Source organism: Pleurodeles waltl, chromosome 3_2 (genome assembly GCF_031143425.1).
Source record: "Pleurodeles waltl isolate 20211129_DDA chromosome 3_2, aPleWal1.hap1.20221129, whole genome shotgun sequence".
NCBI classification, from domain to species: domain Eukaryota; kingdom Metazoa; phylum Chordata; class Amphibia; order Caudata; family Salamandridae; genus Pleurodeles; species Pleurodeles waltl.
The window spans coordinates 195,263,239-195,290,882 of NC_090441.1; the positions used below are offsets into that span (position 1 = coordinate 195,263,239).

The 27,644-nt window shown below is 51.3% G+C and overlaps 1 protein-coding gene across 1 annotated transcript in view; it reads right to left on the reverse strand.

Moving 5' to 3' along the window:
* The window catches only part of LOC138286781 (E3 ubiquitin-protein ligase TRIM39-like), a 198,804-nt gene that overhangs the window by 96,275 nt on the left and 74,885 nt on the right, over nucleotides 1-27,644 (reverse strand). Inside the window, exon 5 of the mRNA XM_069227278.1 lies at nucleotides 2,415-2,527. Within this exon, the coding sequence (XP_069083379.1) occupies nucleotides 2,415-2,527 (113 nt within the window). The remainder of the gene's footprint in view (nucleotides 1-2,414; nucleotides 2,528-27,644) is intronic.

Sequence of the window (27,644 nt, forward strand, 5' to 3'; positions counted from 1 at the left end):
TCCAGCTGTCCGGGAAGGTTGCGGTGTTGAAGGAAAGGTTGATGATCTTGCGGAGTTGGGGGGCGATGGTGGCGTCGGCTTTGTTGAAGACGTGATGTGGGCAGGGGTCAGAGGGAGATCCTGAGTGGATTGAGCTCATGGTCTTTAGTGTTTCGGCGGCGTCTACGTGGGTCCAGGTGGTGAGGCGGTCGGCGTGGGAGGAGTTGTTGGGGGTGGAGTCTGGCGGAGGTGTGGTGTTGAAGCTGTCTTGGATGGTGGCGATTTTCTGGTAAAAGAAGGTGGAGAGAGCGTCGCAGAGTTTCTGGGATGGTGGGATGTCGTTGACGATGGCGTTGGGGTTGGAGAGTTCCTTCACGATGCAGAAGAGTTCCTTGCTATCGTGTGCGTTGTTGTTTAGGCGTTCTGTGAAGGGGGAGCGTTTGGCGAGTCGGATCAGTTGGTGGTGTTTGCGGTTGGCTTCCTTGTGGGTTGCTAGGCTGTCGGGTGTGCGCTCGAGGATCCATTTTTTCTTGAGTTTCTGGCAGTTGCATTTGGAGGTGATCAGTTCGTCTGTGAACCAGGCTGCTTTTTTCTTTTCTTGGTTGACGGTGGGTCTCTTGAGTGGTGCTAGGATGTTGGCGCAGTTGAGGATCCACTGTTGGAGGTTGATGGCGGCGGAGTCCGGGTCGGTGGGGTCGGGCGGTGGGTTCTTGGCGAGGGTGCTTGTTAGCTGGTCTTCGGTGACCAGTCAATCCTGCACTAAAGGATTGGGTAGAATACAGGGGGCATCTCTAAGATGCCCTCCTGGTGCATTTTTCAATAAATCCAACACTGTCATCAGTGTGGGTCAATTGTGCTGGGAAGTTTGATACCAAACTTCCCAGACTTCAGTGAAGCCATTATGGAGCTCTGGAGTCCGTAATGACAAACTCCCAGTCCATATACTCAGTATGGCCACACTGCGCTTACAATGTCTAAGAATGGACTCAGACACTGTAGGGGCACATTACTCTTGCAGCTATGCCCTCCCCTGTGGCATAGTGCACCCTGCCTTAGGGCTGTAAGGCCTGCTAGAGGGGTGACTTACCTATGCCACAGGCAGTGGTGTGTGGGCATGGCACCCTGAGTGGGATGCCATGTCGACTACCTTTTTCTCACCAGTACACACAAGCTGCATTGGCAGTGTGCATTTGTTGAGTGAGGGGTCCCTTAGGGTGGCACAATATATGCTGCAGGCCTTATGGACCCTCCTGCTCACGGAGCCCTTTGTACCACTGGTACTTTTTACAAGGGACTTAGCTGTGGGCCAGAGGTGTGCCAATTGTTGAACAATGGTACAGTTTTAGGGAAAGAACACTGGTGCTGGGGCCTGGTTAGCAGTATTCTAGCACACACTTAGTGAAGTTGGAATCAGATATCAGGCAAAAAGTGTGGTGGGGGAGTACTGCAAACAAGGGGACAGTTTCTTACAAGTAGAGAATACACCATACAAGACAGCACATAGTTCTAGGCAGCATACAGCACTAGAGAGCACAACAGAATAGACAGTGCACTATTTCACAAAACGCTGCACCAGACAGCACACTGTACTGCATGTTACAATGTATCAGATGGCTTGCTGTACAAGAGAACACACTGCATTACACAGTACACTATACTACACTGTACACAGCGCTGCACCAGATGGCACACTGTACTGCATGTTACAATGTACCAGATGGCTTGTTGCACAAGAGAGAACACTGCATTACACAGTACAGTATACCGCACTGTCCACAGTGCTGCACTAGACAGTATACTGTAGTAAATGGTACAATTGCAGCATCATCCCTATTCCCAACCAAATCCTTTTATCTTTTGAACACAGCTCAAGACTTCTGCTCATGCACAACTTTAATCTTTTGTCGCCCCCCCCTTTCCTTGATTCCAGATACTGACTCTCGGTTGGTTACCTCACGAGCGCATACACTTCCTTCTGAAGCAACTGATTGCACTTTTACAAATGGTCTCAAGAGAATGCACCCCCTCTCTAAAGCTGCCCCACTGCTGGTAGTGGTATCAGGGGGGCCTTGGGTTTTCCTCCTCCCTTGCCACTGGCTGGGCAGGTCACACAGGAGCGACAAAACTCCTTGACCTTCTCTGACATCTGGGACCAGTAGAAGTGGTTGACCAGCCTCTCTCAAGTCTTGGTCACCCCCAGATGCCCAGCCAAGGGGATATCATGGACATTGTCAAGGAGGAACTCCCTGTACTGCTGAAGAAAAACTAGCACGGCTCAGGAGTTAGCACAGCTGAGGAGGTCAGTGTGCAACCCTGCACTTGTCAATTGGGTGACCAGGTCTTTCCACAGTAAAAGCTGTGGCTGTAGCTGGTGGAGGCAGAAGGTTTCAGTGTGGACACCAACATATAGTTACATTCAGCACAACTCTATTTACCTTTATATTTCTTCATCTGCTCTTCAGGTTTCAGAGTTATCACAACTATAACTCCTCTTTCCTTTGTTTTCTTCATCTCCCTCTCTGGACCCTGAAACTTCACCTCCTTACACCTGAAGGACACACAAATCATTTTAGTGTTACAGAAGACTCAGAGGCTACAGGATCTGAAAAGGAACAGCACAAACACCCTGTTCTTGGAAACAGAATAATGTAATTTACAGGAGCACCTGCAGGACAGCACTTGGTGTGCCTCACTAATCACACAGACACACACACACCAGCAGGCCTTTGGGTCCATCCAAAAGAGTCATGCATTATACCTTCTACTATGCACACCCCTCTGCTCAGAACCTTGCAGGGATTAGCACATGATAATACAAGCTTAAACATCTCAGGATAAACAGTGAAAAACTCAGCAAGTAACACACATGGCCACTCACTCTCTCCACCTCCCTTTCTATTTATCCGATTACCTATATAACTCTTTCTTCTTCTCTCACATCACTTAGTGTTCCTCGCTCTTGCTCTGGTCCTCTCTTTCAGAAAGCTCCGGATATCGCAAAGGTGTCTCTGCACATTGATTGTTACTACAAACACAAACACTCACACAGACTCTGGGGGTCATTCTGACCTCGGCGATAAAAGGCCCTTACTGCCGGTCAGAAGTCCGCCATTATACCGCCGCGCCCGCGGTAAACCGCCACGGTCATTCTGACCTCCAACTGGCAAACCGCCAAAAACCCGACATCCACGGAAGGCCGCCTCATCAGCGGGCAGCGATAAACTGGAGATGACCAAACCTCCACCGTCACGCCAACACAAACACGCCCATGTCATTCCGACCCACGAATCCACGCGGCGGTCTTTCAACCGCGGTATTCCATTGGCGGTACACACCGCCACGGTCAAAATACACATACCCTTACAAAACACAGCCACATTGGACAAATCGAAATACACACACCTGAGACACATACACACACCACTCCCACACACCCAATACAATATAAAACACACACCCACATCACCCACAAACCCCCATAAATCGAAAATCAGAGACAAGGCGCAATACACAGAGAGAGAGCACAGGGAACGCAAACCACAACACACACAGGAACCCAACTCCATCACCCACACTACATCTACGCACACATCACCACACACCACCACTCACATCACCACAAACACCACCCCACACCTCATCCACACCACCTCATGGCACCTCAAAGACACCCCAGGTTCTCAGACCAAGAACTCAGGGTCATGGTGGAGGAAATAATAAGGGTAGAGCCCCAGCTCTTCGGCACACAGGTGCAGCACACCACAATAGCCAGGAAGGCGGAGCTATGGCAAAGGATCGTCGACAGGGTCAACGCTGTGGGACAGCATCCCAGAAATCGGGAAGACATCCGAAAGCGCTGGAACGACCTACGGGGGAAGGTGCGCTCGATGGTGTCAAGACACAACATCGCTGTGCAGAAGACTGGCGGCGGACCCCCACCCACTCCACCCGAATTCACAGCATGGGAGCAAGAGGTCTTCAACATCCTGCATCCTGACAGCCTCGCTGGAGTACCCGGAGGAATGGACTCTGGTAAGTCGAATCTCAACTACTTCACCCCCCCCCAACCACCAGCATGCCAACCCACACCCCCACCCTCACCCCCAACCCCAACCCCCCAGCACACATCCTCCCTGCCAATGTCTCACCAGCACAACCCACCCAAGACAACACCAACCCCTGAATGCCAACACAAACCATAGACACCCATCACCTATGCATGACCACTGCACATACCCATCCACCCCCCCAAACCACCCTCACATCTCCTCCCACAAGGGAATGCCAGCACTGGGGGACAAGGGCACCCACAAATCGCACGCCATGGCACACACAAAAGCAATAACCATACTCTTTTACCCCTGCAGGGCCCGAACGCCAACACACCGGCCAGGAGGGTCCAGATTTGTCCATCCCACCCCACAACAGGCCCCCAGTGATGACAGCAGCTCTGTCGACCTAGAACCTGATGACCAGCCCGGACCATCGGGGACCTCTGGACAGTCGGTTACCCTCAGTCAGCCACAGGCCACAGCAGACCCAACCCCCTCTGGGAATATCAGCACAGCTCCCACCCAGCAGGCCCATGCCTCTGTCTCCAGGACGCGTCAATCAGCGGTGTGTCCGCCACTACAGGGCACCCAGGCTGACCCACCACCCCAACAACAACAGGGACCTGGGGGCAGTGGTAGTGGGCACACCATCCAGGGGACAGAGGCCCGGGGAAACAGGGGAACTGGGAGGGCTGCTGTGCGACAGGTGGGGGAGGACAGGCCCAGGGAACCCACTCTCCAAGAGGACCTCACCACCATCATGGGAGCATACCACCACTCCCAGGAGACGATGGCGACGGTACTGGCTAGGCTCCAGGAGATCCAGGCACAGCAGGAGGAACAGTACATGGGGTTCAGAGACGAACTCAGGAACATCGGTTCCGCAATGGGGACCATAGTCATGGCCCTCAACCGGATAGAAACCACATTGCGGGACCATGTGGCACTCCAAAGGGCCCCTGTCACTAGCCAGGACCTGGAACTGCCTACCACCTCCGCCAGTGCTAGTGGACAGGAGGCCCCCACACAACGACAGGCCACCAGAACCCCACCTCCTGCTGAAGAACAACCACCCCGCAAGCGGAACCTGAGATCACAAAAGAAGACAGAGTAGGATGCCAAGACCCCCGTCAGCATAAGATACCCCCTGATGTCATCCCACTGTCCCACATTGTCACCCTGTCCAACTTTAAACTGCCCCTGCTCCATCCTTCCACAGGCATATGGACAATGCACCTGTGAAACTGAGAACTGGACTCTGCCATGGACATTACTCCACCCCCACCCATCACCGTTTTACTATCATGGACCTATATGTAGCACTAAAAATAAATCACTCATTGCACTGAAAATAATCTGGAGTCAGCTTGTATTTTTAACAAATGTATTACACATAACAGTTCAATAATGTTCAGTTAAATTGTGATGACAACATACCAATGTCAATAAGCTTTAGTCCATGTGCAAACAAAGCAGAAGTCACGCAGTGGGTCATACAGCTCTGAAAAGGGAAAGTCACAAATCAGTTAAAAGGAACTGGGGGAAACACAGAAAGTACAGATGCAGGAGGCCTTAAGTAAATGTAAAATGGCGTGGGTGATTCTTACCTGTGTGCTACTGAAAATACTGTTGTATAACTGTGTCCCTGTTGTCTGTGTCGTCCCCGTCGTCTTCCTCCTCTTCACTCTCCACAGGATCCACAGCTGCTACAACACCACCATCTGGACCATCCTCCTGCAGGAAAGGCACCTGGCGTCGCAATGCAAGATTGTGAAGCATACAGCAGGCCACGATGATCTGGCACACCTCCTTTGGTGAGTACATGAGGGATCCACCTGTCATATGCAGGCACCTAAACCTGGCCTTCAGGAGCCCGAAGGTCCGTTCTATAATCCTCCTAGTTCGCCCATGGGCCTCATTGTACCGTTCCTCTGCCCTGGTCCGGGGATTCCTCACTGGGGTCAATAGCCAAGGCAGGTTAGGGTAACCAGAGTCACCTATTAGCCACACACGTTGTCTCTGTAGCTGTTCCATCACATAAGGGATGCTGCTATTTCGCATGATGTACGCGTCATGCACTGACCCAGGGAACTTGGCATTTACATGGGAGATGTACTGGTCAGCCAAACAGACCACCTGGACATTCATCGAATGGTAATTTTTTCTATTTCTGTACACCTGCTCATTGTCTTTTGGGGGTACTAAAGCCACATGTGTCCCATCAATGGCACCAATGATGTTGGGGATATGTCCAAGGGCATAGAAATCACCCTTCACTGTAGCCAAATCACCCTCCTCAGGGAAAACAATGTAGCTCCGCATGTATTTCATCAGGGCAGACAACACTCTGGACAAAATCTTAGAAAACATAGGCTGAGACATCCCAGATGACATGGCCACTGTTGTCTGAAAAGACCCACTTGCCAAAAAATGGAGTACTGACAGAACCTGCACCAGAGGGGGAATTCCTGTGGGTTGGCGGATGGGTGACATCAGGGCTGGCTCCAGCTGGGCACACAGTTCATGTATAGTGGCTCGGTCAAGTCGGTATCGGAGTATAATATGTCGTTCTTCCATTGTCGACAGGTCCACCAGCAGTCGGTACACGGGAGGATTCATCCTTCTCCTCGCAAGTCCCAGCGGACGGTGCCTAGGAAGGACAACATGGAGTATAGAGTCAAGCAACCCACAGGTACGTAACCACAGCTTGCACAGTACAAGAATCTCTAGTCATTGAAAGGCTTGTATGAGTGGCAATGCAAGGCCTAGGCCTGTGTGACGCAGTAGAAATTAAGCCATATGGGCCCTTGAAATGGCGGCTGCCTGACCTGTGAAGTGTGACAGTGGGATGTGAGGTCAATGCGCTGGCGTGGCACACCGTGGCGGTAGGTGGTCAAAGACCGCTGTGCGAAGCCGCATTGGTTAACATTGAACCCTATGGGTTTCAGGAGCCAATGACGATGTGCGCCGGCGGTCGCGGTACGCACCGCCGCGGTACGCACCGCCGCGGGCGTGACCGCCATTTTCTATCTGATTAATCACTCGAGACCTGATCATCCACAGGAGAGGACCTATACTGCAAGTGCTGCTGTGACCTCGGTCTGAGAGATACAATGGCTGCTGCGACTGGGGAAAGGGCCCCTGCCTTCACTTCTGAAGAGTTGGAGAAACTAGTGGATGGGGTCCTCCCCCAGTATGCGCTACTCTACGGTCCTCCAGACCAACAGGTTAGGACACAGGGTGCACGTTGTGTGGGCTATGCCTGTGTTGAGTGGGGTGGATGTAAGATGGTGGGGTGGGGAGAGAATGAGGAGTGCAAGGCACGACAGATGAGAGCATGTGCCACATGGCAAGGTTGGGGAGGGGGGGCCAATCACATCTAACATGCGGAAAAATGATGATATTTCCTTTCTCATCCTGTACATGTCAAATAGGTCAGCGCCCTTAAGAAAGTCGACATTTGGCGTGCCATCGCCAAGGAAGTCCGGGCCCTGGGGGTCCACAACAGACGGGGCACCCACTGCCGAAAGAGGTGGGAGGACATCCGCCGCGGGACCAGGAAGACCGCAGAGTCACTGCTGGGGATGGCCTCCCAACCTAGGAGGGGTGCCAGTCGTACCCTGACCCCCCTGATGTCCCGGATCCTGGCGGTGGCCTACCCCGATTTGGATGGGCGCGTGAGGACATCACAGCAGACACAAGGGGGTGAGTACCAGCACATTCAGCTATCTTTACGCGCAGTGGAGGCGTCTGGGTGGGGAAGGAGGGCTGTGGGTACCATTAGGCCAGGGCGCTTTCTGTAGTGTAGTCCTCTCCTTTAGGCATGGCCCTGTGCCCCCGCCCCCCACCTCTGTAGGGTGCCAAGTACAGCTATCCATGGTCCAGCATCACCCATGTGCGCATTTGTTGTCCATAGACCTGTAGGCCTAGTCACAAGTACTGAGTAGTGTACCCCGATTGCGCGGCGTAGTGCATGAGGCTCCTGTGTCTGTCCTCTCCGCCAACGGTGTTGACAATGCATGCACTCAACCTGTTTTTATTTCTCCCCCCACCCTTTTTCTTTATCTTCTTTTGCATGTGTGCATATCATCAGGCAGAGGAGAATTGGCATCGGAGCACGAGGGAGCTGCAACTCACAAGGCCCCGGTGGGCCATGGTACAGACACCGAGGGCACCAGTGATACGGAGGGCGAGGGGAGCACCACAACGGGGACCCGTGGTGACACCAGCGGCACCGACACGTCCTCGGAAGGGAGCTCCCTAGCGGTGGCGGCAACATCCGGGCCCCCCGCCTCTACAGGTACAGCCGCCACCCAGCGCACCAGCTCCGCCCTCCTAGCAGCCCCTCAGCCTTCGCTCCGTGCCCGCTCGCCCAAGAAGGCGGCCATCTCCTTCTCCCCAGGCACCTCAGGCCCTGCCCCAGTTACCCCTGCTGCCCTCAGTGAGGAGGTCATTGACCTCCTACAGACCATCATTGTTGGGCAGTCTACCCTTTTGAATGCCATCCAGGGGGTAGAGAGGGAGGTGCATTGGAGCAATGCATACCTGGAGGGCATTCATTCGGGTCAGGCTGCCCATCAACGATCGTTCAATGCTCTGGCCTCAGCACTGACGGCAGCCAATGTCCCTGTTTCCAGCCTCCCTCTTCTAACTGCCTCCACCCTGTCTCTGTCTCCTGTTCCTCAGCCTATCCCATCCACACCATCAGACCAGCCTGCACACACCTCAACACCCAAGGGCAGCTCATCCAGACATAAGCACCACAGATCACGCAAACATTCACCCAAGCAACACCCAGATGCAGACATGCCAACAGTCACTACCACCTCTGTGTCCCCCTCCTCCTCGTCTCCCTCCTCCCTCCCTGTGACGTCTCCACTCACACCTGCATGCACACCACCATCAGCCAGTACTTCCATCACCAGCACACCCTCCAGTACAGTCCGCACACGTGCAGTCACCACCCCCACTGCCATTTACACGTCCCCTGTGTCCTCTCCCACTGTGTCTGTCACCCCCTCTTCCAAGACACACAAACGCAGGCAGCCACCCACCCAACAGCCAACCACATCACCACAGCCTACGTCACAAGCACCTGCACCCAAAGACAGCACACCTGACTCCTACAACCACATCCTCTTCCTCCACTCCCATAACCACTACACCTACCCTTTACCTTGGTCCTAAAAAGTTTACCTCTCCAATCTTAACCTCTTTGCCCCACCTGACCCACCCCCTCCATCTGCTAAGAGTCCCAAGAGCACCTCAGCCACCACCAGCCCGGCTTCAAGTGTCACCATAGTGCATGGGTTTTGGAGTCCACCATTTGCCAGCAGTGATACATCGGTCAGCAGCAAGGGGACAGCCAGCCCCCCCCCTGGAAAGAGGACCCGTAAAATCAAGGGCCGCCGCGAGAAGACTGACACGGCTGCCCCCAAGGACCAAAGTTCTGCCACTTCACCTGCCACAACATCCAGGGGAGGCAAGGGCCAGAGAGCCTCATCGAAGGAGGGCAAGGGCAGCAGGGCGGAGAAGTCAGCCAGCAGGAGCGCGCACCAGGAGGGCCCCACAAGCCCCATCCCGGGTGTGAGGGAGGACACCCAAGGGCCCAGGACTCCGTCACCGAAGGGTCCAGCAACTGCACGGTCGGAGGGCGACTAAGCAGGGAGTCCTGGCCAGGTCTGGCTCCCTTGAATGACTGGACAAGAACAGCTGAAGAGGGCCCCGCCGTCCAGAATGGCACCGCTGAAGAGGGCCCCGCCGTGAAGAAAGGCACCGCTGAAGAGGGCCCCGCCGTGCTGAAAGGCACCGCTGAAGAGGGCCCAGCCGTGCTGAAAGGCACTGCTGAAGAGGGCCCCGCCGTCCACAATGGCACCGCTGAAGAGGGCCCCGCCGTGAAGAAAGGCACAGCTGAAGAGGGCCCCGCCGTGCTGAAAGGCACCGCTGAAGAGGGCCCCGCCGTGCAGAAAGGCACCGCTGAAGAGGGCCCCGCCGTGAAGAAAGGCACCGCTGAAGAGGGCCCCGCCGTGCTGAAAGGCACTGCTGAAGAGGGCCCCGCCGTGAAGAAAGGCACCGCTGAAGAGGGCCCCACCGTGAAGAAAGGCACCGCTGAAGGGGGCCCCGCCGTGCAGAAAGGCACCGCTGAAGAGGGCCCGCCAAGACAGGCACCGCTCCGCTGGGCCCCGCCGTCTCAAGCACCGCTCCGCTGGGCCCCGCCGTCTCAAGCACCGCTCCGCTGGGCCCTTCCTGTCATGCACCGCTCCGCTGGGCACCGCCGTCTCAAGCACCGCTCCGCTGGGCACCGCCGTCTCAAGCACCGCTCCGCTGGGCCCTTCCTGTCATGCACCGCTCCGCTGGGCACCGCCGTCTCAAGCACCGCTCCACTGGGCACCGCCGTCTCAAGCACCGCTCCGCTGGGCCCTTCCTGTCATGCACCGCTCCGCTGGGCACCGCCGTCTCAAGCACCGCTCCGCTGGGCACCGCCGTCTCAAGCACCGCTCTGCTGGGCACCGCCGCCTCAAGCACCGCTCCGCTGGGCCCTTCCTGTCAAGCACCGCTCCGCTGGGCCCTTCCTGTCATGCACCGCTCCGCTGGGCACCGCCGTCTCAAGCACCGCTGGCCCAATGACAGTGCCAGTTCTGTGTCGAGCTACTGTTCACGCTTCACTCGGGCCACCCTGCCTCCTCCATTACCTGTGGAGACTGTTATCCACTTGAGAGACTGTGGCTTTGCACTCCCCAGGATGGCACAGTGGGCAGACCACCCACTGTAGAGACTTGAGAGACTGTGGCTTTGCACTCCCCAGGATTGAACAGTGGGAAACCCACCCACTGTAGAGACTTGAGAGACTGTGGCTTGCACTCCCCAGGATGTAACAGTAGGCAACCCACCCACTGTAGAGACTTGAGAGACTGTGGCTTTGCACTCCCCAGGATGGCACAGTGGGCAGACCACCCACTGCAGAGACTTGAGAGACTGTGGCTTTGCACTCCCCAGGATTGAACAGTGGGCAACCCACCCACTTTAGAGACTTGAGAGACTGTGGCTTTGCACTCCCCAGGATGGCACAGTGGGCAGACCACCCACTGTAGAGACTTGAGAGACTGTGGCTTTGCACTCCCCAGGATGTAACAGTGGGCAACCCACCCACTGTAGAGACTTTAGAGACTGTGGCTTTGCACTCCCCAGGATGGCACAGTGGGCAGACCACCCACTGTAGAGACTTGAGAGAATGTGGCTTTGCACTCCCCAGGATTGAACAGTGGGCAACCCACCCACTGTAGAGACTTGAGAGACTGTGGCTTTTCACTCCCCAGGTTGGCACAGTGGGCAGACCACCCACTGTAGAGACTTGAGAGACTGTGGCTTTGCACTCCCCGGGATTGAACAGCGGGCATGGTGGCCCCTTCGTGGATCTGGCGTCGTGGACTCATGTGGCTGTGGTGCCCCCCCTTCACCTCCCCCTGAGGTGCCTGTAGTTTTATCATCTGATGCCCCTGCAGGGTTCTCTCCAACGGACTCAGGTCTCCTGTGTGGGCTTTGCCCATGTGTTGATACACTTTGGCCCACGGACAGTTGAAATTTAAGTGACTGTGCAAGACTTATTGCCTCTGTTTATCGGTTACGCAATGTTTTTACTTGATTTTTTACAATTATTATTGCTATTTTACCATGACTTCAAAGAACATATTTTATACATAAATTTGGTTTCTCACTTTAATTATGTCTTTGCATTATTCCGGGGGGTTTGGGTGGTGTCACTGTGACTTGGTGCTCTGCATTGGTGTGTAGATAGTTGGGGGGGGGGCGCGTATGTGTGTGCCCGTAACCCTTTCTCCTCCCCACTCCCCTGTGTCGTAGGTGCAGTACTCACCGTTGTCGTCTGCGCCGGCGTTCGTACTCGTGGTAAATGAGCAGGTAGACGAGAGCAGGTAGGATGTTTAATTCGGGTTCCATGCTGTCCTCCGTCCTCGTGGAGTGTATAGAGGTGAGCGCTTTCCCGTTCGTAATCTGTTTCCGCCGTGTTTTTATCGCCGGTGCTCCCGCCCCGGAAAAGGTGGCGGATTGGTGAGTTGTGATAGGGTGGGCGGTACGTTGTCTGCCGCCTGTCTGTTGGCGGTGACCGCCGCGCTGTTTGTTTGTCCCGCCGTGGCAGTCGGAGTGTAAAAGTGGCGGTCTGTGTTGGCGGTTCCCACCAGGGTCAGAATTAATTTTTTTTGACCGCCTGCCTGTTGGCGGGTTGGCCGCCGCTTTATCACCGGCCGCCAGGGTTGGAATCACCCCTCTGTGTGCCGCGCTGTTGCAACTTTATTTCATCCTCCCACCTTCTCCCTCTTTCCTTCTCTCTCTGCAACTCTAACAGCACAAACATAATTGTGCAGAATTGCTGTTACTACCCTCACACTCTCGATCCCTGTCTCAGCATTTCTCAGCCCCTGTGCTTTTCTGTAACTGAATAATACTTGTCACACACCCCCAAACTCACACTTCTTTTTCTTTTTTTTTCTCTCTTTCATGTTAACTCTCTTGGTGTGTTTGTGTCGCTGACAGTTCTTGGGATCTCAAAAGCAGATCTGAATAATCACACACTATCTCTCTCTTTCCCTGTCTCACTCTCTACATATGCCTCTTGATCTTCTACTCACTCTCGTGATCTCCTGCGTCTGTCAGTCACTCTCTCTCTTTCTGTCTCTCACTCTTTCTTTCTTCCTCTCCTCCTGTAAAATCTCAGTAGTGCTGAGTATGACTATCTGTGAGAACCTGCACCCTGTCTGTGAAAGCCTTCAACCTGGAATTACTACATCTCCTGCATCGTCGAATCATTGAGCTCCTCCACCTTGGGATCCTTGAAATCTGCATTTCTGCATCTTTGAATTTCTGGATCCCTGTACCTTGGAATCTCTGGATCCCTGTACCTTGGAATCTCTGGATCCATGTACCTTGGAATCTCTGGATCCCTGTACCTTGGAATCTCTGGATCCATGTACCTTGCAATCTCTGGATCCCTGTACCTTGGAATCTCTGGATCCCTGTAGTTTAGAATTCCTGGATCCCTGTACCTTGGAATAACTGAAGGCCTGTTCCTTGAAATCTCTAAACAGCAAAGTATTGGACTCCCTTAAGTCCTGCATTTTAGGTTTTAATCATTTTTATTGATAAGTAACTATATACAGCGACCGCATTGTATGACCTGCCCGGAAGGAGGCTGCATACTGATAGTAATTATATAGCTGTATTAACAGTAATAACATAGAACGCGATGAAAGGTAAACAAAGCATCCTCCCTTCCTCCCTCCCTCCCCCAGGGAGCACATTTACCCATTAATACAGCAACAATGAGAGAAAACACTAGTGCTTAAACCCCTATATGGCCCTGTTCACTGTATCATGGCTGGTGTGTCGTGAAACCTCAGGAGCCAGAGATATCTGGGGCATGTCAATTCCCTAAACTCCGTTAAAAGGACCGTCACAAATAGGCCCCATAACTCTCGGAAAGAGTCTGCTTGGCTCCTCAATGTCCGAGTAATATTCTCCATGCCTAAGATGTGCCACAGGCGGTGTATCCATCCCAGGTGCATGGGAAGAGTATCAGTACCCCAGTGAGTGAGTATGTTTTGAGTGGCCGAATCCAATGCCAACCCTATTACACACCCCCTATGGTCGAAGATTCTACGCTTGCCATATTTTGGCTGTGTGATGTGCCCTGTAGTATATGTCCTCCCATTCCCATCAAGGGCGAGGGAAATGTAGTAAAGTTTTTCTGTGTTGCTACCCGGTCCCACGTTCTTGTAAGTGAGTGTGTGATTGGAGAAGAATATAAACCCAAGGGATGTTGTGGGCGGGATAGGAAGGGGATCTTCCACAAGGATGTGCCTGTGAGCACCCTATCCATAAACAGTCATCTCTTTTCGGACTCGTCTCTCGACTACTCTACTAAATAGTGGTGTTGGGTGGCTTGAACATAGTGCAGTAGTTGGGGCACCCTCAGCCCCCCTTGTGCTAGCTATTGATAGCATATGGTGCGGCTCATGCGAGGCTGCCTCCCTGCTCAAATGAAATGGTAAAAATCTTTCTGAAAAGATTGAAACGTTCCCAGGAGAGGTTCAACCAGAAGGGCTTGAAAGAGGTATAAGATTTGCTGAAGGATCGTCATTTTAAGGGCAGCAATGCGGCCCAGCCGTGAAATCGGGTATGATTGCCATTGGGCCAGGCTGCGTCGTACTCTCTGTACCAATAAGCAGTAGTTAATAAGGGTAGTGTTTGAGATGAGCAAGCTGAGCCCTAGATAAGGGATACTCTGTCTATACCAACATATTGGAAACTGCCTTTCCAGATATTGTTGGTCCACAAGAGGGACCGCGATATTAAGGACTTGGGATTTCAGAAAATTTACGCAGAAGCCGGAGATCTTCCCGAACTCCTCTATCTCCTGCTGAAGAGCGGGAAGTGCCTTTGTAGGAGGCTGGCATCGTTTGTAGTGGGTACCTATGGTACTTACACCTTAAACCAGGTCCAGTTATCCCTTATTAGTGAAATGTAGGCAGAGTCTAGACGCCAGGCTCTCTAGGGGTAGCTATAGCTGAGCAGCCATGGTTTATCTAGGAGACATGCAAAGCTCATGCAGTACCACTATAGTCACACAGTACTCACACACATGAAAGAAAATACTCAAAGGTACTTTATTTTGGTGACACAAATGCCAAAAATACCATAGAGACTATACTCACTTTCCCTCAGGAGGTAAGTAATACACAAATTATATACACTAGTATGCAGAAATAGATATAAAAACAGTTAGAAAACAGTGCAAATAGCGAAAATCACAATAGCTAGAAATGGGAACACAAACCATATACTAAGAAAGTGGAATGCGAATGTCGGTTTCCCACCTAGGCAAGTGTAGTATTAGAGGGGCGCTGGGAGTATTAGAAAACACCAAAGGTAAGTAATAGAACCCACCCCAGAGCCCAGGAAAGCAGGAGTAAATCACAGTAACTTTCCTAGAACACACAAGAACACGAGAAAGAACATTATGCAAGAACCAGAAGAAACTGCAAGGCACCAACAATGGATTCCTGGACCTGAAGACCTGTGGAAGAAGGGGACCAAGTCCAAGAAGCGCAGAAGAGTCCAGGGGGAACAGGAGCCCCTGCTAACCCGGATGAAGGTGCAAAAGAACCACCGGTGAAGAACAACAGTCAGTACTGCACCAAGAAGACGGATGCGGGTTCCTGGTTGGTGCAGATGATATCCCACACCGGATGGATGATTGCAGTCTGGTTTGTGTCGCTGGATTCCACCAACAAGCCTTGGCACATGCAAATCTCGCGGTTAGCGAAAAATTAGCGGCCTGGGACCAGGAGGGACCTGGTGGACTCTACCCAGAAGGGGGAGTGAGAGGGGACTCTCAGCAGCTCAGAGAGACCTCTGAAGACCAGGCAGCACGCACAGTAGTCCCACTGCATGGGGACAAAGAAGGTGCAAAAGGAGGCCCACGCAGCACTACAACAAAGGGTCCGGCGCTCCCGAGAACCACGCAGGAAGCTGTGTGTCACAGGAAGGAGTGCTGGGGGCTGGAGCTGCACGATGCAAGAAGAACTTCGTGGAAAGATGCCAACAAGCCTTGCCAACTGCAAAACATGCAGTGCACGGGGATACTGTCTTGGGTGGGGAGGCCAGCTCTTACCTCCACCAAAGTTGGACAGCAGGACCGTCGGGACCACTTCAGTCCACCACCCATGATGCAGGATCCACACAGCTTGTCAGGAGACGGGTCCCACATAACCGGTCGTCATTGCAGAGAGGTGCCTGCTGAAGCAGGAGAGTGACTCCTTCACTCCAAGGGAGATTCCTTTGTTATTCTGGTGCAGGCTGAAGACAGGCTGTCCTCTGAGGATGCACGACCAGTTGCTGGCAGGAGCTGAAGATACAATGTTGCAGAAATCGTCTTTGCTTCTTTGTTGCAGTTTGTAGAGTTCCTGGAGGGTCCAGATGCAGTGTCTTCCATAAGAAGGTGAAGTAAAGGATGCAGAGGATTCCTGCTGGAGTCTTGCAATCTGAATCCGAAGAACCACCTGAGAGAGTGACCCTAAATATCCCTGAAAGGGAGATTGGTCAACTAAACACGTAAGCACCTATCAGGGGAGGGCTCTGAGGTCACCTGGCCACTCAGTTGCTCCCAGAGTGCCCTGCCATCTTGGAATCCATAATGGCAAAACCCAGGGACCCTCTGGAGGAGCTCTGAGCACCACCCCTGGGGTGGTGATGGACAGGGGAGTAGTCAATCCCATTTCCTTTGTCCAGTTTCACACCAGAGCAGGGCCTGGGGGGTCCCTGAACCGGTGTAGACTGGATTATGCCATCTGTGCCCTTCAAAGCATTTCCAGAGGCTTGGGAGGCCACCCCTCCCACGCCTGTAACACCTATTTCCAAAGGTAGAGGGTGTAACACCCCTCTCCCAAAGGAAATCCTTTGTTCTGCCATCCTGGGTTTGAGCTGCTCAAGCAACAGGAGAGCAGAAACCTGTCTGAGACGTGGCAGCAGCTGGGGCTAACTGGAAAACCTCAGAAGGCTGGAATGGCAATACTGGGGGTCTTCTAAGGAGCCCCCAGAGTTCATGGAATCATACAACCAATGCTTGCAAAAGCACTGGGGTATGATTCCAGCATGTTTGATACCAAACATGCCTATATTCTGAGTTACCATTATGTAGCTGGACATAGGGAGTGACCTATGTCCAGTACACACGTAAAATGGCGTCCCCGCACTTATGAAGTCTGGGAATATGGTCCTGGAGGTTGTGGGGGCATCTCTGCTAGTGCAGAGGTGCCCTCACAAACAGGTACTCTGCACCCTGCCCTCAGGGCTGGGGGGCCTGCTATAGCGGGTGACTTATAAGTGACCTGGTGCAGTGTAAATGGCAGTGAAAGGGTTCATGCACCTTTTTACGAAGGCTGCAATGACAGTCCTGCAGAAGCGTTTGCATGGGCTCCCTATTGGTGGCAACAGAAATGCTCCAGCCCATAGGGATCCCATGGAACCCAAATGCCCTCGGTACCATATACTAGGGACTTATATGGGGGCACCAGTATGCCATTTTTGGATGAAATACTGGGTTACCAGTATGCAGTGACAAAATTTAGAGGAGAGAGAGCATACTCACTGGGGTCCTGGTTAGCAGGATCCCAGTGAACACAGTCAAGCACACTGACATCATGCAGAAAATGGGGGTAACCACTGCAAAAAGAGGGTATTTTCCTACACAACCCCCCCTCACCGTCCCACCCCTCCAAACAAGGGACAATCAGGCTAACCTTGCCCAGGTAAGCCTTCATTGCCTAAGTGGAAATATCTGGAAAGTCCATCTGCATTGGAGTGGTTAACCCAGGTCTATGTTCCACTGTAAAGTCCATCCCCTGGAGGGACATGGACCACCTCAACAATTTAGAGTTTTCTTGCTTGAGCCATAAGAGAGGTTTGTGGTCTGTTTGCACAATGAAGTGAGTCCCAAAGAGGTTTGGTCTCAACTTCTTCAAGGCCCAGACCACAGCAAAGGCCTCCCTCTCTATCGTTGACCAACGCTTTTCTCTAAGGGTCAACCTTCTGCTGATAAAAGCTAGAGGTTGATCCTGGCCCTATGTATTCAGTTGTGATAAAACTGCCCCAACCCCTACCTCTGAAGCATCAGTCTGAACTATGAACTTCTTGGAGTAGTTTGGGCTTTTTAAGACAGGTGCAGTGCACATGGCCTGCTTTAGTTCCTCAAAAGATTTCTGAGAGTTTGCTGTCCATAATACATTCTTAGGCATTTTCTTTGAGGTGAGGTAATTAAGAGGGGCAACAATGGAGCCATAGTTCTTAATGAACCGCCTGTAATATCCAGTGAGACTAAGAAAGGCTCTGACCTGGGTCTGTGTTGTAGGGGGAGCCCAGTCTAAAATAGTATGGATCTTCCCCTGTAGTGGGTCAATCTGTTCTCCACCTACCAGGTGTCCGAGATAAACCACCTTCCCCTGCCCTATCTGGCATTTTTAAGCCTTGATAATGAGGCCTGCCTTCTGCAGAGCCTCAAAAACTTTCCAAAGGTGGGCCAGGTGCTCATCCCAGGTGGAGCTAAAGACAGCAATATCATCAATATATGCTGCACTGAAAGCTTCCAGACCTTAGAGGAATGTGTTCACCAACCTTTGAAAAGTGTCAGGTGCATTCTTCAAACCAAAGGGCATAACTGTAAACTGATAATGCCCTCCAATGGTTGAGAAAGCTGTCTTTGGTTTAGCCTCTTCTGATAGTCTGATCTGCCAATACCCTGCAGTCCAATCAAAGGTGCTCAGATACCAGTGTATCTATTAGCTCATCTGCCCTGGATATAGGGTGAGCATCATTCTTTGTGACTGTGTTGAGTCCTTTGTAATCTACTCAGAACCTTATCTCCCCTTTTTCCATTTTGAGAGTGAGGTTTGGGTACAAGCACCACTGGGCTAGCCCAGGGGCTATCAGAGTGCTTAATCACTCCTAAGTCAAGCATTTTCTGAACCTCAGATTTAATGCAATCTCTGACATGCTCAGGCTGCCTATAAATCTTACTTTTGACAGGTAAGTTGTCTCCAGTATCAATGGTATGCTCACACCATGTAGTCTGACCAGGTGTCAGAAAAAAAAGAGCTCTGAAAATTGACTCAAGAGGTTCCTGCAGTCCTCCTTCTGAGATTCAGTAAGGCAGTCTGCTAGGATAACTCCTTCCACTAAGCCATCAGCTGCAGTGTTGGAGAAGGGATCAGGGAGAGGGTCGCTCTCATCTTCCTGTCCCTCATCAGTGGCCAAGAGCAGGGTTAAGTCAGCCATGTCATAGTAGGGCTTCAGGCGGTTCACATGAAGCACTCTGGGAGGACTTCTAGGATTGCCTAGGTCAACTAAATAAGTGACCTCACTCTTCTTCTCCACTATGATGTGTGGTCCACTCCATTTTTTCTTGAAGTGCTCTAGGTGCCACAGGCTCCAGGACCCACACCTTCTGTCCTGGTTGGCACACTGTCAGGACAGCCTTCTGGTCATGCCATTGCTTTTGCAATTCTTGGCTTGTCTGAAGGTTCTTAGTGACCTTTTTCATGTACTCAGCCATTCTTGATCTTAGGCAAAGCACATAATCCACTATATCTTGTTTAGGGGACTTCAAGGGTTGCTCCCGCCCCTCTTTTACAATAGCTAATGGACCCCTAACAGGGTGACCAAAGAGGAGTTCAAAGCTGCTATAGCCCACCCCTTTTTGGGTTACCTCCCTGTAGGCAAAAAGGAGGCATGGTAACAGGATATCTCATCTCCTTCTGAGTTTTTCAGAGAGTCCCATAATCATGCCTTTGAGTGTTTTGTTAAACCTCTCAACCATCCCATTTGTCTAGGGATGGTAAGGTGTGGTAAACTTATAAGTTACCCCGCACTCTTTCCACATTGCCTTTAGGTATGCAGACATGAAGTTGCTACCTCTGTCTGACACCACCTCTTTTGGAGAACCCACCCTGGAAAAGATTACCAGGAGGGTTTTGGCCACTGCAGGAGCTGTAGTGGTCCTCAGAGGTATAGCTTCTGGATATATAGTGGCATAGTCCACCACCACTAAAATAAATCTATTACCAGAAGCTGTAGGAGGTTCAAAGGGGCCAACAATGTCAACCCCTACCTTTTGAAAGGATACCCCAACCACTGGCAGTGGGATCAAGGGGGCCTTTGGGGTGCCACCAGTCTTGCCACTGGGTTGGCAAGTGACACAGTAGCGACAAAACTCCTTTGTGTCCTTTGACATGTGAGGCCAGTGAAAGTGAGGGACCAGTCTGTCCCAAGTCTTACTTTGCCACAGATATCCAGCAAGGGGAATGTCATGGGTTAAGGTCAACAAAAATTCTCTGTACTGCAAGGGAATGACCAGTCTCCTGGTGGCTCCAGGTTTTGGGTCCCTTGCCTCAGTGTACCTGTAGTTTTCCCAGTACACCCTATGGGTGTCACTGATATCCCCTACCTCTTGTTTGACAGCTTGCTGTCTTAAACCCTCAAGTGTGGGACAGGTCTGCTGTGCCACACTTAACTCCTACCTGGCAGGCCCCTCCCTGCCCCTAAGAGCTCAGCTGTGTCAGCTTGCAGCTCCTCAGGTGTAGGTTCTGTCCAGGGAGTTGACTCCTCCTCCTCAAAGGGGGAATAGGCAGTGGGGGGGGGGGGTAGTGGATAACTTCTTACCCTTTCTACCCCTACTTTTGGGAAGCTCTTGGTCTATTGTTCTAGGTTCCAAGTTTCCCTGTACTCTTTGCTTCCTGGCCTGAGCCCTTGTTAAAGCAAAGATGTGCCCAGGAATGCCCAGCATGGCAGCATGGGCCTCCAACTCCACTTCAGCCCAAGCTGAAGTCTCCAAGTCGTTCCCAAGTAGACATTCTACAGGTAGGTCTGTGGATACCACAACTTTCTTTGGACTAGTACCCCCCTCAGTTGAGATCAACAAAAGCCATGGAGTGGCTTACAGTGTTGTTATGGAAGTCTGTCACTTGGTAATGATGACCAAGTAGGTGTTGCTCAGGGGCCAGCAGTTTTTCAGTCACCATTGCGACACTGGCACCTGTGTCCCTGTAGGCCTCAACCTGAACACCATTTATTAGGGTTGTTGCTTGTACTTATCCATATTAAGGGGACAAGCAACAAGTGTGGTGAGATCAATGCCACCATCAGAGACTAAAACAGCCTCAGTGGATCCCTAACTAAACCAACCCCCACTACACTTCCCAGACTGAACCCTGCCACACCCTTAGATTGACTACTGGTAGTGTTATTTTTCCCACCACCACTGCTATTGCTAGGGGCACCAGTTGAAGCAGTGGGGGTTGTGGTGGTGGGAGACTTGGTGCTTTTCTTTGGGCAAGCACTATCTCCTGCCCAAAGGCCTTTGTTCCTACAGATATAGCGCCAAGGCATTTTATTCTGATGATGTGAAGAGGATTTAGACCCACCCCCAGAAGGTTTTTGTGGGCCTGATGAAGACTCTGTTTTTATCTTTGTCCCCACCCTTGTCATGAGACTTACCATCCTTCTTCTTGTCCTTGTCACCCCCTGTATGAGCTTTTCTGCTCACTCTTGTTCTGACCCATTTGTCTGCCTTCTTTCCCAATACTTGGGGAGAGGTCAGATCTGAGTCTACCAAGTACTGGTGCAACAAGTCATACACACAGTTATTCACAATATACTCTCTCAAAAGAAGATTGTATAAGCCCTCATAATCAGAAACGTTGCTGCCATGTAAACAACATTCTAAAGCTTTAACAGAAAAGTCCACAAAGTCAACCCAATCTTGTGAGGACTCTTTTCTGGTCTCTATGAACTTAATCCTGCATTGTTCAGTGGTTAAGCCAAAACCATCCAAGAGTGCAGTCTTAAGAATAGTGTAGTTGTCTGAGTCTTCTTCTCTGACAGTAAGAAGTCTTTCCCTCCCCTTGTCAGAAAAGGACAACCACAGAATAGCAGCCCAGTGCCTTTGAGGGACCCTCTGAACTTTGCAGGCCCTCTCAAGTGCAGCAAACCACTTGTAAATGTCATCACCCACCTTGTATGGGGGAACAATTTTATGCAAGTTTCTAGAATCAATGGGGTCCTCCCTGACTCCATAAGTCCTGAAACTGCTGCTGCTGCCACCATGGGGAACTAACCCAACCCCTGCCTTTCCCTTTCCGAAGCCAAGGCCTCCCTATTTAGGGCTAGCTGTTGCTGCTGCAGCCTCAGCCTAGCCTCCTCCAGCCTCAGTTTCCTGAGCTCCCTATCTATGGAGTCATCACCTGGGGTTATACCATGGGATCCCTCAGACACTGAGGTGATATGGGAATGGGCAGAAGTAGATCGTTCCTTAACTTTTCTAACCCTAGTGACTTGACCTCTGGGTGTGAAGGGAGCCCTACCTGAGTGACTACCCCTCCCACTACCAGCTATACTATTGGGTCTGCTAAGTGTAAGGTCTTTGGAAGAGTCCTCCCCTGAACCTGAAGGATGATTTTCTGATTCTAAAGGGTCAGAATCCCCTCTACCTCCTCCTCCTCCTCCTTGCTACCAGCATGCTCCTGGTAATCCTGAAGGAGGCTCAAAAGAAAATTCTTGTTGGGGTTCTTCCCCACATCTAGTTTTCTGTCTGAGCAAAGACCAATTCCTTGAAGGTCGTGCCCTCATAGGGAGTACCCATGACCTCATAACTAGGCCCAGCAGTAGACATGATGTGTGTGTGTTAGTGTAGTGTAGGGAAAACCTATCCCTCCTAACATCTAATCTGCTGGAAAGAAAAGTAAGAGACTAGACCCTGTACTAGGTATATGTGTATAACTCTAGGTATAGAGTATTCTTTCCTGTGAAAAGTACTAGTGACAGAGTGATAAGGCAATTGGAAGTACTTATCCCACCACTGCTCCACCAATATAGGAGGCTGGCCTGGTTTGTACTGGGTACATATGGTACTTACACCTTATACCAGGCCCAGTTATCCCTCATTAGTGAAATGCAGGCAATGTATAGAAGCCAGGTTCTCTAGAGGTAGTTGTCGATGAGCAGCCACACCCTATCTAGGAGATATGCAAAGCTCATGCAATACCACTGTAGTCACACAATACTCACACACATGAAAGAAAATACCCTGTGTTACAAAAATAAAGGTACTTTATTTTGATGACACAAATACCATAAAATCCATAGAGACTATACTCCCTTAGGAGGTAAGTAATACACAAATTATATACACGAATATGCAGAAATAGGCAAAAAACAGCTAGAAAACAGTGCAATTTGTGAAAATCACAATAGTTAGAAATGGGCCTGGTGGGAGCACAAACCATATACTAAGAAAGTGGAATGCAAAAGTCGGTCTCCCACCTAGGCAAGTGTAGTGTGTAGAGGGGAGCTGGGAGTACTAGAAAACCCCAAAGGTAAGTACTAGAATCCACCCCAGTGCCCAGGAAAGAAGGAGTAAAACACAGTAAATTTCCCAGAACACACAGAAACAAAAAGAAGGATTATGCAAGAACCAGAAGAGACTGCAAGGCACCAACAGTGGATTCCTTGACCTGAGGACCTGTGGAAGAAGGGGACCAAATCCAAGAAGCACGGAAGAATCCAGGGGGAACAGGAGCCCCTGCTAACCCAGATGAAGGTGCAAAAGAAGAACAACCAGTGAAGAAAAACAGTCAGTACTGCACCCAAGAAGACGGAGTCGGATTCCTGGTTGGTGCAAGTGATGTCCCGCGCCAGATGGAGGATTGCAGTCTGGTTTGCTGCGCTGGAGTCCGCCAACAAGCCTTGGCACACGCAAAGCTTGAGGTTAGCGGAAAATGGCGCTACCCGGGACCAGGAAGGACCAGGTGGACTCTACCCAGGAGGGGTAGTCGAAGGGGGCTATCAGCAACTCAGGGAGCCCACAGAAGACCATGCAGTGCACACCGAAGTCCCACAGCATGACGAAAAGGAAGCTGCAAAAGAGGCTTACGCAGTACGACGACAAAGGCTCTCACGCCGCCGGAGAACCACTCAGGAAGCTGTGCGTCGCAGGATAGAGTGCTGGGGGCCAGAGCTACGAGATGCATAAGGAATTTCGTGGAAGGATGCCAACAAGCCTTGAGAGCTGCAAAACATGCAGTGCACGGGGGTACTGTCTTGCGTGGGGATGTAAGCTCTTACCTACACCAAAGTTGGACAGTTGGACGTGAGGACCATCGGGACCACTTCAGTCTACCACCCGTGATGCAGGCTCCACGCAGCTCAGCAATAGAGGGGATCCACGCAGCCGGTCGTCGTTGCAGTCAGTGCCTGCTGAAATAGGGGAGGCACTCCTTCACCCAAAGGGAGATTCTTTTGCTCTTCTGGTGCAGGCTGAAGACGGGCTGTCCTCAAAGGATGCACGACTGGGAAACAGTTGCAGTTGCTGGCAGGAGCTGAAGATACAATGTTGCAGAAGGTGTCTTGTTTCTTTGTTGCAGTTTGTAGAGTTCCTGGAGGGTCAAGGTGTAGTTTCTTCAGTGAGAAGTCAAAGTGAAGGATGCAGAGGATTCCTGCTGGAGTCTTGCAATCCAGATCTGAGGAACCACCCAAAGGAGAGACCCTAAATAGCCCTGAAAGTGGGACTGGTCAGCTAACCAGGTAAGCACCTATCATGGGAGGGCTCTGATGTCACCCGCTGGCACTGGCCACTCAGATGCTCCCAGAGTTCCCTGCCAACCTTGAATCCAAGATGGAAAAACCCAGGGACCCTCTGGAGGAGCTCTGAGCACCACCCCAGGGGTGGTGATGGACAGGAGAGTGGTCACTCCCCTTTCATTTGTCCAGTTTTGCACCAGAGCAGAGACTGGGGGTCCCTAAACTGGTGTAGGCTGGATTATGCAAGGAGGGCACCAAATGTGCCCTTCAAAGCATTTCCAGTGGCTTGGGGGGGCTACCCCTCTCAAGCTTGTAACACTTACTTTCCTACACCCCGTGGTCTACTTCGGTTTGGAGAGCATCTCCCTCAGGGTGCGTTCCTTCCTAGCATGGGCTGCTGTCATACTGATCTAGGTGAGAAGCCGTATACAGACACCGTCGCTATGGATCCCGATGGCGGGGTCACAACAGAATCCATGCTATATGTTGGGGTGTGTCTCACGGGCTTTCATGCTTTCTCATACATCCCACACCTGTCGTTCTAATGGGTGTCGAATAGCGGGGTGTCCACAAGGCGGGTCACTCACTGAATAGCCCGCCAGGCCGCTGGTTCCAAGTAGGGGCCCGCACCCCAGATGAGGTCCTGTGCATGCCACCCCAGTGAGATGATGTCCCGGGGGCAATCTCCTGGACCCCCAAAGTAGGCAAGCCCCCCCCAATCGTGGCCAAGGAAGAGACCTGCAGTGGGATCGCTCCCCTGCAATCCTCCGGCTCTAGGCCGCTGCACTCTCCTCACCTCTCCCCCCGATGTTGGCATCTGGGGGTGGTGCTGCCCTTCTTCTGCTGAGGGAGGGGGGGTGATCCCTCCACAGGCTATGGTGTTGGCCCCACCTTCGACCCGGGCCCCACCGTCACCCCTCGGGCCCGCTGATGACATGGTGCGGATGAGGCCTCCCCAACAGCCCGCGGTTGGGAGCCGCCGAGGCCCTCATGTCAGGTCGGGCCTCCACACTGGGCCCAGCTGCGTGTGCTGTCCTGGGAGGTGATCAGGCTTCACCCCCTGGGTCCGATGCCCCCCACTTCACCGCCACAGCCACAGGTGTGATCAGGCCTCCTTCACCTCTCCCCAGGCCGGCCCAGCCGGAGAATGTGGCCTGCACCGCCCGGACGGGCAGCACATAGCCCACATGGTATCGGCCGAGTGGTCCACCTCACAAGGGGGGCACCCACTGAGGCACCACAATGGAGACTCTAATGTCCTGCACCCTGAGGACGTTGGGGTCCTGCACCTTGGAGACACTGAAGTCCTGCACCCTGAAATGTCTAAGGTCCAGTACCTTGGAGACTCTGAAGTCCTGCAACTTGGAGTCCCTGAGGTGCTGGAACTTATAGTCTCCAAGGTCCTCCACTTTTGACCGCAAATTCGGTTTGTGGACATCTCACTTCAAGGCTATGACCTTTGGTTTGACTACTTCTAAATGGCTGCTTCTAACACTTTCCTACAAAGGATCCTTGACTTTTCTTCTATTTCTTGGTGTTGTGAACTGCTCCTAGGTGCCTCTCTCTCAAGTGTCAGAGGATTAGCCCCTCCACTAGGACCCAGATTTCTTTTAGATTACTGTAAATCACATGCACATGATATTCACTCCAGTGCATCTTAAAAGTGAATGGTTCCTGCCAGTGTCTCTTTCACTCGTCTCTTCTGCACCTCTCTCTGCACTTCTCCCTTCTTCTCATTCCCTTCCCGTTCAACTGCCTTGTCTCTTCTTCTAGATCTCTTGCTCTTTTCGCCTTCTTTCTTTCTAAATATTCCAGTCTCCATCTCTCCCTCTCTCCTCTCTGATGCCAGAACTGAGGGTTCTGGACACTTTCAGAGGTTTAAAAATTGACTGGATGCTGACCCCTGAGGATGCTGTGGCCTGAAGGGAAGTTGTGAGGGATAAAGAAAGGTTTCTTACCACCAAAAGCAAATCTGAGTTGCGTTTATGAGGACTGGGGGAGCCCTTTCAGGACTGGAGCGATATTACTAAAGAGTGAGTAAAAATAAAAGTAGGCACAAATTGAAAAAGTATTCAGAGGAATTAATATCCACATTAAAGGAACTAAATCTAACAATCAGGGGAAGAGTGCAGAAACTATAGAGCAGTAGTTTTTTTTTTTAGAATGGCCTTATTTATACCTGTTTTTTGGACAATTACATGACATTGTGACTCAAGAAAGGTACGAGCCCCTCTCAGTGCACAGTCTTCTAGAACACGTAGGACATCTTAATTGAACTGCGATTTTCACTTGAGCAGAGCAGTATCTTCATGTGATGTTCCTTCATGAGCATCTTTTTGACACTGAATGCACATTTCATGTTGTCTCTTGTTTTTAACAATCGCTCCACTTCACACATTTCTCATTTATAAGAACTTTTTTATAATGCTCTCACTGAGGACTTACGTGCAGTGCATCACCCATGTGCTAGGCAAGGATATCACTATAGGAGTGGAAGCATGCCTTAAATGTTAATAGCTGCTCGAAAGCCTTTCCCTTGGGAAAGCCCTAGTGTTCATCACAAGTGGGTGAAAAGTGTGTCTGCAGAGCCTTCTGAACATGAAGCCTCTGTGTGGAATGTACTATTATGCATAAACCTCTGAATGTGGAATATTATGCCTAAATAACAAATGGTTTGTAATATTGTAACTCAGCAACTGCATAATTTTTTCTCAGTTTGAACAACTGAAGTACACATCCCTCTACTCTACCCATCTTTAGAACATTGGGATGTTGGGCGCTCCCTTGAAGACAATAGAATATCTTCGGACTTAAAATGGCTGGAATAAGCCAGAAGCTCCAACATTCCAATGTTTGTCTTCATGTTTCTCCTTTTTTACTACTAAGAGCAGAATTTTTTAAGAGACTTATAGCCCTTCCGCCCTCGGTTATAACGGTTGTTAAAAGCCCTCTCCTTTGTTCTAGGCCCTCACCTGTGGCTCAGTCCTATAACTCGGGTTCAGGGCCTTTAACAACTGGTACAGCCCTCTGCAGTGGGCTATAAGGCTATACTATCTCAGAATTAGTTGCTTTCATATAGCTGCTAATTCCCAAGTAAACCTTTGAAAAGTGCGCCCACTTTCAGTTTTAGTAGTAATTTAATTCTTAGTAATATGGCCACTCACAGTCAGATAGGCACAAGCAATACCTTAAACTGGGGCATAAAACTAGGGTTGTAGCCGTTTAGCACCCTACACAGGCTCCTTACTAAAAGATGAGACAGGTTTGCGAGATGATGGGGTTTTTAGACAATTCCAATGATGTTTCAAAGCACTAGAGGGACATTTGAGGACTGGCAGTGGGGTCAGAATGTACTGAAGGAGGTTTTGAGTATGCTGTGATTGTGGAAAACTTGAGGTAGTTTCTGTGGACAAAAGTGCTTTTTGTGGACACGAGCGCGTTTCCTTGGGCTTGGGGGGTATTTTTATAAGA